We start from the raw sequence: 16,290 nt of genomic DNA on the forward strand, positions 1-16,290 counted from the left end.
TGATTCCAGGGTCCTGGGATCAAGCCCCACATTGGGCTCTCTGCTCACTGGGGAGCCTGCTTCCCCTCCTCTCTCTGCCTGCCTCTCTGCCTACTTGTGATCTCTGTCAAATAAATAAATAAAATAAAATAAAATAAAATAAAATAAAATAAAAAAATAAATAAAATTAAATTAAATTAAAAAATAGGAGAGCCTCTCAACCTCAGCACAATTAACATTTTAGACTAGATAATTCTGGGTTGGGGGGTGCTATGCATTGTAGGATATTTAACAGCATCTCTGGCCTCTACTCACCAGATGCCAATCACACTGACCCACAAAGTATTATTAACAACCACCACAAATGTCCCCCAGACATGGCCACATGTCCCCTAGAGGACAAAATCATCCCAGGTTGAGAATCACTGCTAAAAAAAATAAAACCAAAAAATAAAAATAAATAAATCTTAAATGTTATGGCCACACACAATGCTGTTGTAATCATGTGAGAGAATGGAGATGTTAACTAACCTTATTGAAATTATTTCATAATGTGTACCAAATAAACTTGCATACTTTTTCTGTCAATAACACAGGGGAAAGAAACCAAGTGCCTTGTACAACTTGACTTCAGAGCTCTCCAGGGATGACTGTACCGTAAGCACATTAAAACGCAGCTCGTGGGACACCTGGGTGGCTCAGTGGGTTAAAGCCGCTGCCTTCGGCTCAGGTCATGATCTCAGGGTCCTGGGATCGAGTCCCGCATTGGGCTCTCTGCTCAGCAGGGAGCCTGCTTCCCTCTCTCTCTCTGCCTGCCTCTCCGACTACTTGTGATTTCTCTCTGTCAAATAAATAAATAAAATCTTAAAAAAAAAAAAAAAAAAAACGCAGCTCGTTTCCTGGAGCAGAGTGGACGCCTGTGGAGAGGGAGCGTGTGCCTTGGCCGGTGGCTCGTGGGTTTTAAGGCCCGCGTCCTCTCCAACCCCGGATCTGCGCGGGGAGCTGACAAAATCTAGGCTTGCGGAGCTGACGTCCCTCCCCGCACGGACCCGCCCCGAGGTCACCCCGGGGCACTTGGAGCCACACAGCGCTCCAGCTCAGAGGGGCCTTCAACAGCGCGCAGGCTCCGACCCCGGCCAAGCAGGCGTCACTTGAGATTTTAAACCGGTGACGGGCACTATCCGGACCCCGGGACTCAAAACAGGGGTGCGGGTCCCACACCAGTTTGACAGCGTCGGGGGCAGGAACGCCAGAAGGGAAGCCGCCTCACGGCCTGCGGGTTTCATCCCTGCAGGCCAGCCCTGAGCCCCATGTTCTGCGCGCGGGAGCCTGCCCAGATATTTTCCTGGGAAGCCACGCCCTCTGCCCCCGGGGCGACACCTTGGCGAGCCCAAGCCAGCCCAGAGGTACAAGCCTCGCTCCCGCGCGCGCCAAACCGTTCTCCCGCGAGATCGCCCCTCGGGCTCCGCCCGCTGCTCCGCCCAGGAAGGGCTGGGATCGAAACTGACCCCTCTTCCGCGAGTTCCCCGCCCTACCAGAAGACGCAATCCGAAAGGGTTTCTTCCACCAGCCAATCATTTCCGCCAGCCACTCATCACCGAGTTCCTTCATCTTTCCGCGGCATCGAACTTCCATATCCCCGCTCTTCGCTACATCAGGCCTTTCCGTTTTTCCGGACTGCGCACGCGCATTGGCGGGGGGGGGGGTGCAGGGGTTGGGAGGAGCGCAGGCGCAGAAGCAGCATCTCCGGGGTAGTCCCTAAACACGTGGGTTGGGTTGTCCCGCGCGCCGGTGAAGCTAGTGGATCCTCAGTTTTGGTGGTGTCCATCGTGGGCAGCGGACTAATAAAGGCCATGGCACCGGCGGAAATCCTGAACGGGAAGGTGGTCTCCGCGTAAGCACCTGTCATTGTTGTTAGGGCATGTTGGGCTGCAGGCGAGGGTTCTGAGCATAGTGTGCAGGTCCCCAGGTTCCCATTTTTTTTGCTGGAGGTACACATGTAGCGCAAGAGTAAGGCCAGCCGGGTGGGGAGGGAGGACATAGTATTGAACTCGTCACACCTGGAGATCGGTCCCTAGCGGTCAAAGAATGGGGCCTTGGGCACAGTCCCGAGTTTCTAGAAGGGCTGCCCGGTGCCTGGGCTCGCTGGCTATTGTGTTTTGGCGGCCCGAGTGGGCTCCCTAAAATGCAGCTGCTGACGACTTTCTGCCAGGAGAGTGTGTTTGGGACTGTCTGAAGCGCCATAGTCAGAACTCATTAATGCAGTTTACCCCCCTCCCCATAATTCAGCGGTGAGGAGACAGACTAATGAGGTGAAAAAACTTGACAAGGTCATAAGGCTGATTAGTGATGGAGGGACTACTTCCAGCGCTGGCTTTTTCCACTACACCTGAGTCATTTGCTAAGTGGAATCTAGTAAACTTCCTTTCCTTCAATTTCATGCTCTTCAAAAAACCTTGTCTCCCTCCAGGTCCTAGAGTTACTTTCAAGTTTGGCTCTTGAGTCCTGCGACTATTCCCTATTGCATTTGACCTACAGGAAATCTAAAATGTTTAGCTAGTGGATAGGATTGCGAAACACTCCCAGGAAGTACACCCTGCTGCTTTTTGTCTGGGAAGTGACTGGTGGCGAAATACCAGAGTAGAATGGGGAAGGATGTATCTTGTGTGACTCTCCTGGAAGTTGATCTTGAGATCTTTGACCTCATCAGTTACTTAGTAGTTGCTGTAGTTGGCAACAGTAATTGCCCTGTGAACTTGCCAACTCTGTGAGTAGAGGTCTTTGAGTGTGTTAGGGAGTCGTTGTTGGTGAAACCCACCCTGGGGCAAAATGATTTTGCCTGGAAGGTAGTGATGGTGGACAAACAAGGTGAGATATACAGTAAATGGTAGTGAATCTTTCCTGTAGGTAAAGAGGAACTCCAGACATTTAGACTCGAAATCACAATACTTAACATCTGACTGCTTTTCAACTTGTGCTGTGCTAAACTGCACTGTTTCTGCTTGCCTTTGCTTTTTGTTTGCTTATAGTCAAACCTATTCCCTTTACCAGTGGCTTTTCTGATAAAGTCTTCTTTAAAAAAAAAAAAGAAGAAGGGGCATCTGGGTGGCTTAGACGTTAAGTATCTGCCTTCGGCTTGGGTCATGATCCCAGGTGCTGGGATTGAGTCCCGCATTGGGCTCCCTGCTCTGCGGGAAGCCTGCCCTCCCATTCCCCCTGCTTGTGTTCCCTCTCTTGCTGTCTCTCTCTCTGTCAAATAAATAAGGAAAATCTTTGAAAAATAAAAATAAAAGACTGAAGAAATAATTTAGGCTTGTTTCCTGGCAGGCCACTGAGAATAGGTGGTCAGTGGATACCTATTGTTGAGTGAAGAGAAAGTTAAATATGTCTGTTTGCTCCATAAAGGCAAATACATGCATTGTCCTGTTTATGTCTATATCCCAAACACCTAGAAACCTTCTTCACTCCTTAGTGGTTGTGTGGCTTTAAGCAATTTAGTTAACCTGTCTATACCAAAACTTCCTCAGATATAATAAAAATAATATCTGGGCTATTGAGTGATTAGGAGAATTGAATTAATTTTTAGCTGAAAAGGATTTAGAATTGTTCTGGCACATGATAAATGTTCAATACATCTTAGTGGTGTTAATGATTAAGTTAATGTATACATGGATGATTATCTTTTTGACAGTGATAGCTGCCTTGAAGTCAATTTCAGTGGTTCTCAACATGAACTCAAAGTCACTCAGGGAGCTTTTTGTTTTTATTTCTTTTTATTTAACTATGAATACATAACTCAATGAATTTTTTGTAACTGAATTTACTGAGTAACTAGCACCCAGATCAAGAAGTGTCATTGGCACCCCAGAAGCCCTCCTTCCTATACCCTCCAGTCACCACCCCCCGTAAAGGTAATCAATACCCTGACTTCTGACACTGTAGATTAATGGTGCCTGTCTTTGAACTTTATATAAATAGCATTGTACTGTATAAAGACTTCAGTGTCTGGCTTCTTTGAATTAACATTGTGTTTCTGAGATTACTTCATGTTGCATGTAGTTGTAGTTCATTTACTCTCATTGCTGTATTGTATTCTACTGTATGAATTTGCCACTATTTACTCATCCACGGACACTTAGTTTCTAGTTTTTGGTGGTATGAGTTGTAACTGCTATGAGCACTTTTTTTTTTTTTTCTCAAGATTTTATTTACATGAGAGAAAGCACAAGCAGGGGGAAGGGCAGAGGGAGAGGGAGAAACAGACTCCCTCCTGAGCTGGGAGCCCATCACAGGGCTTGATCCCAAGACCCCAAGATCATGACCTGAGCTGAAGTCAGATGTTTAATTGACTAAGCCACACATATGTCACATGAGCCTTCTTTTACAAGTCTTTTGGTGGAACATACACACATTTCTGTTGGTTACGTATGTAAGAGTAGAATTGTAGAGTAGTAGGACAAATATGTATGATTGGTTTTAGTAGAAATTGCGTCTTTTCCAAGATAGTTTTGCCAAATTAGTCTTATAGGGCACTTGGGAAAAATATTAGTGCCTGGGTGCCCACACTAGACTGGTAATTGGAATTGCTAGCAATAAGCCACTGAGTTCATATATTCTCTAAGTCTTTTAAAAGCTCATTTCTGTGATTCTGATGCATCCTGAAAGTTGAGAACCGCTTATTTAAAACCTTAGATATAAATCTAGTTCTCATCATCAAAGTATGGTAGTGATTTGGTTATAAGGATTGAAAGCATTTTCTAGAATTGCATTTCAGGTACTGGAAGGGTCCCTCTACCCAGCCTGCTCAGAGTTGACTGGGCTTTTTTTTTTACATTGCCCTGTGGTAATCAGTTCCTACTAACACATTGTCAGTCTGAGGTCTCCTTGTACTTAACTGAAGATCTTTCTTTCATGTGTTAATAAGATGGCTCAGAGACTGCCAAACCTTGGGCCCTTGACCTTCATGGAGTGCTGGACTCGGGAAGCTGGTACTAGTCACGGTTCCTCAGAAGGTGGGAGCTTTGGAAAAGTGGACAGCTTTCTTGGCTCATGGGGTCATGGAATCCCCCAGCAACTTGTGCTGAGGCTGCAACAGGCTTCTGACTGGGGCTATGGCTTTGGGGGAATCTGCATAAGAAGGCACTTCTTATAGCTTGAGTAGGCTGGACTCCCATGTGGAGGCTCTGGGAGGGTGTCCCCACCTGTCCTCTTTTACTAGGTCAGGGACACTCTTGAGAGGAAAGGTAAGTGAACATCTTCCATGGCATCCAGGGATCCTGGAGTCCAGGGAAGGGGTCCCCTCTTCTCCAAGTTTACAGGTTAGCTTTCTTGGTTGCTGGCAACTCCTGGTTCTCTCCAGGGATAAATTTGCAAGCTTTCAAGGGCCTTGGGCAGTCTTTTCCCTGATACAGTCTTTTAACTGTAAAATCTCTTACTTGGAGGGAGAAAGAATGGGCAGGCCATGAGTTCTACAGTCAGAATTTCTCCAAAACCCAGTCCACTCAATCCATCCCATCCTGCCGCTGAAAGCGATGTGATTTGGCCAAAGGTCACTAGGCTGGTCAGTGGCAGAGGTGGCCCAGTACACGGTGTTTTTCATTCTGTCAGGCACTTATTACTTTGTGAGAAGGAATTTCGGAAGCTAATCTTTACAGCAGTCTTCCTTTCACGGCCATGTTACCCACTCTGCTGAAAAAGGCCTTCCTTGAGTTTGGTTTGTTTCCATTATTCTTCTTTTGTATCTTCCTTGGAGCCAGGACTAGACAAGAGTTGATTCCAGATTTCATCTCTGCCTGTTCGACTCTGTGGGAAATCTAGTTGCCCAATTATCTCCCTTTAGAAGGAACACCCCTTTTCTCCCTTGAGGGGACTTCCAATGCTGCAGTCTTGAGTTTAACATTTGGGAGAGATCTGAAGGTTAGAGGCAAGTGTGTGTCATTTTTGGGTATTTATTCACTTTTTTTTTTTTTTAAGATTTTATTTATTTACGTGAGAGAGACAGTGAGAGAGAGCATGAACGAGGAGAAGGTCAGAGAGAGAAGCAGACTCCCCCATGGAGCTGGGAGCCCAATGCGGGACTCGATCCCAGGACTCCAGGATCATGACCTGAGCCGAAGGCAGTCGTCCAACCAACTGAGCCACCCAGGCATCCCTATTTATTCACTTTTTCAACAAATATATATATGCCTCCTGTATGCAAGCACTCTTCAGAGCATAGGGACTGTGGTAGTGAATAAAATAGCCTAAATCCCTATTTCTGGAGTTTGCATCCTCTTGGGTAGATAGTGACAATAAAATAGGTACAGAAATGTGAAGTGATGAGAAGTGCCAAAGGGAAAACCAGAGCAAAGGAAAGGAATAGAGATTTCTGAAGCATGGGGGAATTGTAATTTTAAATGTGGGAATTAAGCTCATACTGGAAAGATGACTTTGGGGCAAATAGTTGAAGGTGGTGGCACTGTGGGCCTCCCAGTGTAATGGGGAAGGGAGTTCCTGACCAAAAAACACAGCTTGTGGGGCGCCTGGGTGGCTCAGTGGGTTAAAAGCCGCTGCCTTTGGCTCAGGTCATGATCCCAGAGTCCTGGAATCAAGCCCCACATTGGGCTTTCTGCTCGGCAGGGAGCCTGCTTCCTCCTCTCTCTCTCTCTGCCTGCCTCTCTGCCTACTTGTGATCTCTGTCTGTCAAATAAATAAATAAAATCTTAAAAAACAAAAAAAACCCACAGCTTGTGTGATGGACCTTTGACCTCACTGGTTATTAAATGGCTGCCTTGGGGTCAACAGTGATGGCCCCAGAGAAGCGACTGAGAAGAGGAACTGAGTGAAATACCCTATCATTTGTGGTGAGAGCCCACCCTGGCTTTACAGAGATGTCCTTTCAGAGATTATTCAAAGGTGGGGTTGGAGGATGCCTGAGTGGCTCAGTCGGTTGGGCACCTGCCTTTGGTTCAGGTCATGATCCCGGAGTCCTGGGACCTAGGCCCCTGTCACACTCCCCCTTGCATGGTGGGTGGGTAGCCTGCTTCTCCCTCTCTCTCTAACGCCCCTCCTGCTTGTGCAAGCGCTTTCTCCCTCTCTCTCTCTCTCTCTCTGTCAAATAAATAAATAAATATATTCTTAAGAAGTGAGATTAGGGGCGCCTGGGTGGCTCAGTGGGTTGGGCCGCTGCCTTCGGCTCGGGTCGTGATCTCGGGGTCCTGGGATCGAGTCCCGCATCGGGCTCTCTGCTCGGCGGGGAGCCTGCTTCCTCCTCTCCCTCTCTCTGCCTGCCTCTATGCCTACTTGTGATCTCTCTCTGTCAAATAAATAAATAAAATCTTAAAAAAAAAAAAGTGAGATTATTCAGAGATGTGGAAATTAGATGGAACCCTGAATTGGTTTTTAGGCTAGAGATTACAGTTCTTACCTCTGTTCTTTTCAAAGTGGGGCCTGCTGAATCTTGTGTGATTTGTTTGCCCTGTGGTTCCCTTTGTTAGCTACACTGGAGCCCTCCATTGGTGGCATTTTTTCTTGGTCAAGTCTTCTTTCTGGAAAGACTGGTTGTGAAGAGACGTGGGTTTTCTGCTTGTCAGGCCTGCGAGAGAAGGTGCTCTTACTAGTTTTTGTAGGTTGAGTAAATCTGTGAGCTCCCTGTGGGAAGTAACCCTAGAGCTAGATACAGTGCTGCCCCCATCCAGGAGTCCCTGGGTAACTTAGTTTACCTCTTTGTGCCTTAGTTTCCTCCTCTGTATGTTGGAGAAGTAATGGCACCTAATTCATAAGGTTGTTGAAATTAAATGAGTACCCTTATTGGTACAGCATTCAGAGCAGTCCCTGGTACATAGTTAAGTTTTAATGAATTGGTGCTTAGGAAGTACCTGTTGAATAAACAAGTCATGTTTGTATTTATTCAGGCTGTATCTTTGGCAGTTGGCTTATAACCTTGAACCTTAAAATTAGAATTTATTCTGCTGGTCACAGATAAAAATGGAACCATGGCTATACATTTAGCTCCAGGGTCAGAAGAATTCTTTCTGGAAACAGAATTATCGGGGAAGGGCTACTAAATGTTGGTAAGGTTTTTGTTTTTGTTTTGTTGATAAGCTTTTTATGTTGTCCTAAGGATAAGATAAGCGTAGACCCTTTTGTCCTTAACAAATTTTGAGATCCAAATAATAAAAGTAATATAAAATAAATAAAATAAAAATAGGGAGATCCAAAATGCAGGCCTTTCAGAAGTTATCTTGAACCTTGAACGCCCAGGCTGGCCTGAGTCTGGGAGCCTTGCGGGGGAGCAGGAGGAATCGTTCCTCTGCGAAATTGTAAATAGTCCATGCAGCCAGGCTCTGGAGTCTAGTTCTCTCTGGCAGAGTCTGGGGCTGGCAGCTGACTGCTGTAACCATGGCACTGGCCATGGTGCCTGAGGATGTGGTCAAGAACAAGTGTCCTCATCCATCAGGAAGGTTGGCATCAGGCAGCTTGGGATTTACAGTGGGGCTTTGAGTAGGGGTGAGTGGTCCCCTGTGTATCTCCATTTGCAGGAACTCGGAGGAGGGTCCCTGCAAAGGCTCCTTCTCCTTCTGTTGACCCTGGTAGGGGCTGGGCAGCGTAGAGATTAAGGCCTTGTATGGCCAGGGCCAGTCACTCAGCCTCACTCTCCTCCTCCCTGCTTTGTGGGTGGCAATAGCCTTGTTTATATCCTGGGGTTGTAGACAGGATTAAAAGGGTGTGTCATCGGGATGCCTGGGTGGCTCAGTTGGTTAAGCAGCTGCCTTCAGCTCAGGTCATGATCCCAGCGTCCCAGGATTGAGTCCCAGGGATTGAGTCCCACATCGGGCTCCTTGCTCAGCAGGGAGCCTGCTTCTCCCTCTGCCTCTGCCTGTCATTCTCTCTGCCTGTGCTCGCTCTCTCCCCCCCCCTCTCTGATAAATAAATAAAATCTTTTAAAAAAAAGGGGGGGGGTTCATCTTGAGCCCTGGGAACAAGCCTGTGTGCTTGTGTTGTTGGGAATGGATTCTCTGACGATCCATTGTGCAGAAAACCCCAAGCAACCTCTGCCCTGCACTTTGCTCCCCCTGCTACTTTCCCATAAGGCGTCCCTAGCACCCTGTAAATCCATGAACTTGAAGGAATGAGTGGTTGACAGTTCCACAGGCAGGATCCCTCAGCCATCCCGGCCACCTCACCCTCCATTTTGCAGTTTCTGAAACTTTGGCCAGAGGACTAATATGACCAGGAGTTATAAGGCTGGTGGCAGGGGCTCCATGTGGCATTCTCCTGCCTTGCCACTTGCTTGTCACTTGCTTGCTAAAAGGAATTGCAAGCTTGTATCCACTGGATTGGCTCTTCCTGTTAGGAGATGAATGGACTAATTAATCTGTTTGGAAGGCTTCCAAACTGCTTCTATTCAGAAAGTCATTGTCAAGGTTGGAGACAAGTCAAACCTTGCATTGTGAGCTAGGGTTTTCTTTTCCCCCTTGATAAAAAGCTCTTCCGCTGGAGCCTGGGCAGGAGGGGTACAGCTTTGAGTTGCTGGTGCTTGAGAAGTCCCAGGAAATAGGGTTTTTTTGGTAAAAGGTTTTGCCAGAGCCTGTTAAGAAATGTATCTTCACTGACTTTTTAAATTTTTTTTAAGATTTTTTTTTTTTTTTGACAGACTGAGATCACAAATAGGCAGAGAGGCAGGCAGAAAGAGAGGGAGGAAACAGGCTTCCCACCGATCAGAAAGCCCGATGCGGGGCTCGATCCCAGGACCCTGACCATGACCCGAGCCGAAGGCAGAGGCTTTAACTCACTGAGCCACCCAGGAGCCCCTGTCTTCACTGACTTAACATGATAAACGATCTTTCATTTTGGTGCCCAAGTACTATACCCAATTTATTTAGTAAGCAGCCTCTTAGACCTAAGCCCTTTTTACCCAAGATTTTCCTTTAGCCTTGTCTAAAAGCAGAAAGCTCAGGTCTTTGTGAGGCTTTTCTCAGAGCTCTTAGTCTACTCTTCCCCTCCAAGTGGAGGCCCCCTTTCTGCAACCTTCTTTCCATATTCCCTTTGGATGATAATCCAGAGGCCTGCTTGGGACCATCATCAGCTCTGACGGCCACACCTGTGGTTAATAGACTAATTCTGGGAATTGGGCTCTCTCAGATCCTCGTATTTGGGGCCATCAGCCATGAGGTCTCATAACTCTTGCCACCAACTAATGCTTACAAAATGGTGGCCTAGAGGCCAAATAGAGGTTTTATTGGGTTTACAGAGTTATTTTTAAAAATTGGATTGCTTCCCAACACATTTATGTATGTCGTCATACCCCCAAATCTGGATGCCTGACATTTTGAAAGGAAATGGAAAGTTTAGCAATGCTGTACTCTATTCTTTCTGTCGCAGATTTGCGCGATCAGAGTGGAAGCTGTCCCACTCCCATGTGAGGGGGAGGGAGGTGGAACCGCATTGTTCAGGAATCCTGCCACACCTGGTTGTGTTCCCCCTGAACTCTGGCAGTGCTTTTTCTCTTTCTGACCTCTCTCTAATGCCTTTTTTTTTCCCCCTCTCTAATGCACTTTCGATCTATTTCTAAATTCCTACCTTTTATGAAGCCTGTCTTGACCAGTTCAACCGAGTTTCCCAGATCCATGTTTTCCTTCTAGGTCAGTGGTTCTCAAATGGGGCCAATTTTGCCCTTTTCTCCACCTCAGGGTGCGTTTGGATGTGTCTGGAGACACATTTTTGGTTGTCATATGGGGAGTGGCTGTGTGCTAGTGGCATCAAGAAGCACAAGCCAGGGGTGTTCCTACCAAGCATCCTACAATGCACAGAGGAGCCCCCCGCAACAAAGAATATCTAGCCCAAAGGCCAGTAGTGCTGAAACTGATAAACCCTGATCTAGAAACTCATAGTAAGTAGTTATTTTATGATTGTGTATATGGATGACCTGTACACACACTGGGAATCAGGAGATGCATTAGAATTTTACACCATTTAGCCATTTTTCATGTCATGAATATCCGGCAACCTAACCATCCTTGGGTCTTTGAGAGAGTTTGAGAGAACTGGGTGGAAGAATTTTACATTATAAATTTTATTGGGGCATAAAATAGATTCACATTAAGCTTTCAAATATATATTTGAGGTACCTGTCAAGCTTAGTATATATTTGCATTAATTATAATAATTCTTATTTTAAATATTCTTCAACATAATGAAGGAAAGTACTAGTATTAGTTGACTGTTCTATATACTGATATAATGTAGCTGTTACTATTATGTCATGTAGCAGTGAAAACAATCAGTTTCTGAAAGAAGGTAATTCAGTCTTTAAATTTGACTTAAGTAGGAATTTGAAATATATGTATTTCTTGGAACACTAGGTGGCCTCACAATCACAATGGATTTTACAAGGAACTACATGGTGGTGGTGTTTTTTTGTTGTTGCTTTTTTTTTTTTTTTTAAATTTGAAGTATTTTTTAGCAGTATAAAAGTTGTTAAGGACAGGGGCGCCTGGGTGGCTCAGTGGGTTAAAGCCTCTGCCTTCGGCTCGGGTCGTGATCCCAGGGTCCTGGGATCGAACCCCACATTGGGCTCTCTGCTCAATGGCGAGCCTGCTTCCTCCTCTCTCTCTGCCTGCCTCTCTGCCTACTTGTGATCTCTGTCAAATAAATAAATAAAATCTTTAAAAAAAAAAAAAAGTTGTTAAGGACAAATGAAATAAAACAACAAAATATGAAAATTAAGCAAATAAAACATTTGTGTTGTACTACACTGTTAAAATCTTAAAACAATCATCTACTCCTTGCAGGGTAGAAGCAAAAGACATTTGTGTTCTTATAAAAGCCCTGCATACCAGGGTTGCCCGGATGGCTCGGTGGGTTTAAAGCCTTCGGCTCAGGTCATAATCACAGGGTTCTGGGATGGAGCCTCTCTGCTCAGCGGGGAGCCTGCTTCCATGATGAATGTCCTTCCTTTTTCTCTCATCAGTTACAAAAAGCTTATTACTCTGTGTACCTTTGAGAATCGTTTGAGAATCATTTGGGAATGACTCTAAGCTTGTGCTACATTTCAGTGTTAACTGAGGCAGCTTTTATTTTCATCTTGTAGATTTCTTAGTCAGAAATTTCCTACTGCCTTCTCTTTCTACCTGTAGCTTCTGTTGAAATGTCCCTATTGAGTTATATTTCAGCCACGCTTTTTTCCTCAGTCATAAAATGTCCAAAATTTGGAAACGAACCATCGTGTTAAAGAACGAGTTGTAATTTGTAGTGGACTTTGCCAGGAATAATTGTATGAGACTTTGGGCAAAAGAGATCTGGGTGACTCTGTAGGGGTATTAGGACTCTTTGGGGGTGATGTAATTTGTAGGAATGTGTACCTTTGACTTCTACTGATTAGACTCTTTTACAGCTATATGTGCTGGAAGTTGACTTGAGGAAAACCAGGAGTAATGCACATGACTCTTGACTGTAGATATATAAACACATTTTGACAGGTTAAAATACAAATGATTTCTACCTTAATTTTCGCCCCTTAGGGAAAAAAAAGATAACCCCAAACATTGCCTTTTATTGGCCCATAGCAGCGCTTCTAAACCTTGGGTGAGGTTAACATGTGGGCTCGATCATTGCTGCCCTGTGCACTGTAGGATATTTAGTTGCGTCTCTGGCCTCTACCCACTAGATGCCAGTAGCGACTTAGTTAAAACTGCGTCTGTATTTGTGTACATCTAATTGGCTATGATTATTTTACTAGTATCAGTCTAACAGGACTGTAATAGTTTACTGCTACTTTGTCTCACCACATTCACTGATACTCTAGTACGGATTTCTCCTACATTGGGATTGAGATGTATCGTCCCTTAGGTTTTAGAGAATGTTCATGCAGGCTGGCATTGGGAGGTCTACTATTCAGGGATCAAGGGCATCTTTCCAAGTGCCTATTTCTGCCTCACTTTGCCCCAGAATCTTTACCAGGATAGTGTGACTCATGGGCCATGGCTAGAAATCAAGGCATCTGCAACTCAAGGAAGTTTCTGTTGATTTAGGAGGTGATTCAGAAGTCGCTCTAGCATTTTAACTGTCTGGAAATAAGAACTGTAAAAACTGGAGTTTCCTACCATTTAACTCATTACACTACTAAAAGAAAGGTAGATGAGGGAGAGAGAGGTTAACTTTTCTCTCCACAGAGGTCTTCTACAGTTTCTTAGCCTCAGGCATGCTTGACACTTGGCTCTTCTTCTTATACTTTTCATTTCAAGGTTCTTCAGTTAGGGGCCAGCCCAGAAAACCAAGAGGGGGGGGTGGGTTTCAAAGGGACCTTGGAGACCGAATTCAACTGCCTTGATTTTTTTTTTTCCCCTTGCTAGAGCAGAAAACTTTTTGCCTATTACTTCAGTGTTCTGAGCTAATTCTTCCTGATTGTGGTTTATGTGTATTTTTAAATGTCTCATTGCTATTCTGATCATCTTATGAAGAGGCCTAAAACGTTCATTTTTAAACAAATCTTTCTAGTTGAAAGAATATCTCTGCTAATGCAACTTCAAAAACAGTCCTGCTTCTTAGAAAAAGTTTAAAGGATTCAGTGTAACTGATCTCAATCTATTATCTTTTTTAGGAAAAAATTTGCATACATGGACCTATTTTACATTATAGCACAGAAAACACAGAACCTGAGTGGCTCAGAGGGTTAAATGTCGACTCTTGGTTTCGGCTCAGGTCATGATCTAGGGGTCGTGGTACTAAGCGCCATGCAAGGAGTCTGCTTGAGATTCTCCCTCTCCCCCTCCCCCTGCTCATACACATACTCTTACTCTCTCAAATGAGTAAATACATCTTAAAAAAAAAAAAAAGACAAGAAGATACAGAACATTTTGTTGTTTGCTCTTAACCTACTGGGCTGAAATATTTTCCACCTCTACCACCGTGTAGTACTGGGATCTCATAGCTTGCTACCTGCTGGGTAAAAGTATTATTTTCAGTTGCCTCTAGACTCCTTTCTTCAAGTCTCAGATGGCCATTATTCTAGAACCCTTATAAGATTTGGTGGATAAATTCACAGTATTAGTATGGAATCTGCCCCGTGACTTAAAATACTTGTGGTGGTCAGTTCTTCCCACTCTATTTTACACCAAACCCCCCCGCCCCCCGCCAATCTCAGAGTCCTCTGCAGCCCTGGCATTTTCTCTGTGCTTCATGTTAATACATCTGGAATCCAACCACTTCTTGCCAGCATACCATACAATAGTCCAAGCCACCATCACCTCCGGCCTGGATTTTTGCAATTTGAATAACTTCTTGTTGGTGTTCCTGATTCTCACCTTTCTCCTGATCCTCTCTTCCCAATTCAGCCAGGAGTAATCCTTCAGAAATGTTAGGTCCTATCATGTCAGCAACCAAGAATAATCCTTTAGAAATCCTAAGTCCTATCATGTCAACCCTGTTTCAAGTCCTCTCAGGCTTCCCATCACATATATAATAAAAGACAGGCTGCCTCGGTCTGTCTCATTTGGTTACTGCTTCTCCTTGGACCTCATTTATCCACTCAGGGCCTTTGCACTTGCTGTTTTCCTCTCCCGTTGGCTCACAGAAAGCCCCAGGACTGCCCAGAGCCCGTTTCGGCATCTTTGGGATAAGGAAACCCTCTCTTCCCTTGGTTTCCAACATTACTGAGAATCTCAGATACAGATTTCCCTGACAGTTTGAAAGTACAGCATTCCAATGAAAACTTTCACACACCAAAGTGGCACAAAGCGAAGAATTTGTTACCATTAGCTCATACGGAAAGTTTTTGAGCATTTCCAGACTCAAAAAAAAAAAACTCTCTTGGGCTTTTCCGATATCTTAAGATACATCTCACTAAATAGATGCACAAAATAAATCAAGGTAAAGCACAGATGCTCACGGACACAGTTCAGAGCTATAGGGGCTCGAGGCTGAGTTGCTGAGTTCCCCAGGAAGGAGTCAAGTAGTGCCTCTATAAGGGCTTGCTGCAGAACAAATAACTGAATGCCATTTTTGTTTTTTCCCTTTTTTCATAAAAGTGAATATCCTCTGGGGACACCTGGGTGGTGGCTCAGTTGTTTAGTGGCTGCCTTCAGCTCAGGTCACAATCCTGGAGTCCCAGGATCAAGCCCCATGTTGGGCTCCCAACTCAGTGGGGAGTCTGCTTCTCCCCTTCCTCTGCCCCTCCCTCCCACTCCCACTTGTGCTTGCTCACTCTCTCATTTACACTCTCTCTTAAATAAAATCTTTTTTTTTTTTTTAAGATTTTATTTATTTATTTGACAGAGAGAGAGAGGGGAGGAAGCAGGCTCCCTGCTGAACAGAGAGCCCGATGTGGGACTCGATCCCAGGACCCTGAGATCATGACCTGAGCCGAAGGCAGTGGCTTAACCCACTGAGCCACCCAGGCGCCCAAATAAAATCTTTTTTAAAAAGCTCAAAAATCCTCTGGATTCGTTTCTGAAAAGTGAAGTGGAGAAATCTGAAATGTTGAAAAGCAGGGGATACCTGTATGGAGCCGTTACTGCTGCTCTTCCTTATTACTGTCTTACATTCTGCCTAGAGATGGTTATTCCCCAAACCTGCCTCCCCGCCCAGCGAATTTTGTTTGGGTTGCGAGGGTTAAAGGAGAGCCCATAGGAACCTGTGTCTAGACCTTTGCAGTTTGAATAACTTCTTGCTTGTGTCCCTGATTCTCACCGTTCCCCTTACAGTCTGTTCCCAGTTCAGCCGGGAGTAGCCCAGCACTCTGTCCAGTCACCCAGGGAAGCAGCCAAGACTAGGACTGCTGGGCCCTTTCAGTGGCAGGCCGGTGATAACATGGCGGCTCCAGTATTTCCTGTTCTCTTGTGTCAGAGCAGAACTGTGGCCTCTGTTCAGGTCAAATTCCAGTGAAAGAAACTCCCAACAGTCTATTCATCCTTTTGAACTGTATTATTGTATAGGATAATTGATGCAATTGATTTTTAAAAATAAGGTCTCTAGCTAGAAATACAGTTTTTAACTCTTTAAGTATGACTTCTTGTATCATTCAACATTCTTAACGTTGACGAGGCTAATCCAAATAATCTATTTGTGCCTATTTATGTCAGTGGTTTGGAACTGGATCTGGAAGTAACCACATTAGAAAGAGGGAAGAGATGTTTGCTAATGTTCCTATATAGTTCTATGTCAGAGATGGTTAAGATGAAGAAAGGCAAATGACAAAAGGGCTCCTTCAACAGAGACAGAGCCTGTTCAAGTTCGTGACTGGGCAAAGTTGGACTATTTTGAATGTTTACTTATGGGAGTGATTGAATGTACTTGCTGTCCTGTTGTATTATTGAGAAATTTCATATTGTTTCA

The 16,290-nt window shown here is 44.9% G+C and overlaps 2 protein-coding genes across 2 annotated transcripts in view; one reads left to right on the plus strand and one right to left on the minus strand.

Moving 5' to 3' along the window:
• Positions 1-1,600, minus strand: part of LOC101676235 (coiled-coil domain-containing protein 170) — a 46,026-nt gene extending 44,426 nt beyond the window's left edge. The window contains exon 1 of the mRNA XM_045070378.1: positions 1,515-1,600. The gene's annotated coding sequence lies outside the window, so the exon portion shown is untranslated. The remainder of the gene's footprint in view (positions 1-1,514) is intronic.
• MTHFD1 (methylenetetrahydrofolate dehydrogenase, cyclohydrolase and formyltetrahydrofolate synthetase 1) overlaps positions 1,290-16,290 on the plus strand; it is a 59,413-nt gene continuing 44,412 nt past the window's right edge. Inside the window, exon 1 of the mRNA XM_004738914.3 lies at positions 1,290-1,873. Coding sequence (XP_004738971.3) covers positions 1,290-1,873 — 584 coding nt within the window. The remainder of the gene's footprint in view (positions 1,874-16,290) is intronic.

The sequence above is a fragment of the Mustela putorius genome, unplaced genomic scaffold, assembly GCF_011764305.1.
Source record: "Mustela putorius furo isolate JIRA1106 unplaced genomic scaffold, ASM1176430v1.1 tig00000129_pilon_pilon_pilon, whole genome shotgun sequence".
Classification (NCBI taxonomy): domain Eukaryota; kingdom Metazoa; phylum Chordata; class Mammalia; order Carnivora; family Mustelidae; genus Mustela; species Mustela putorius.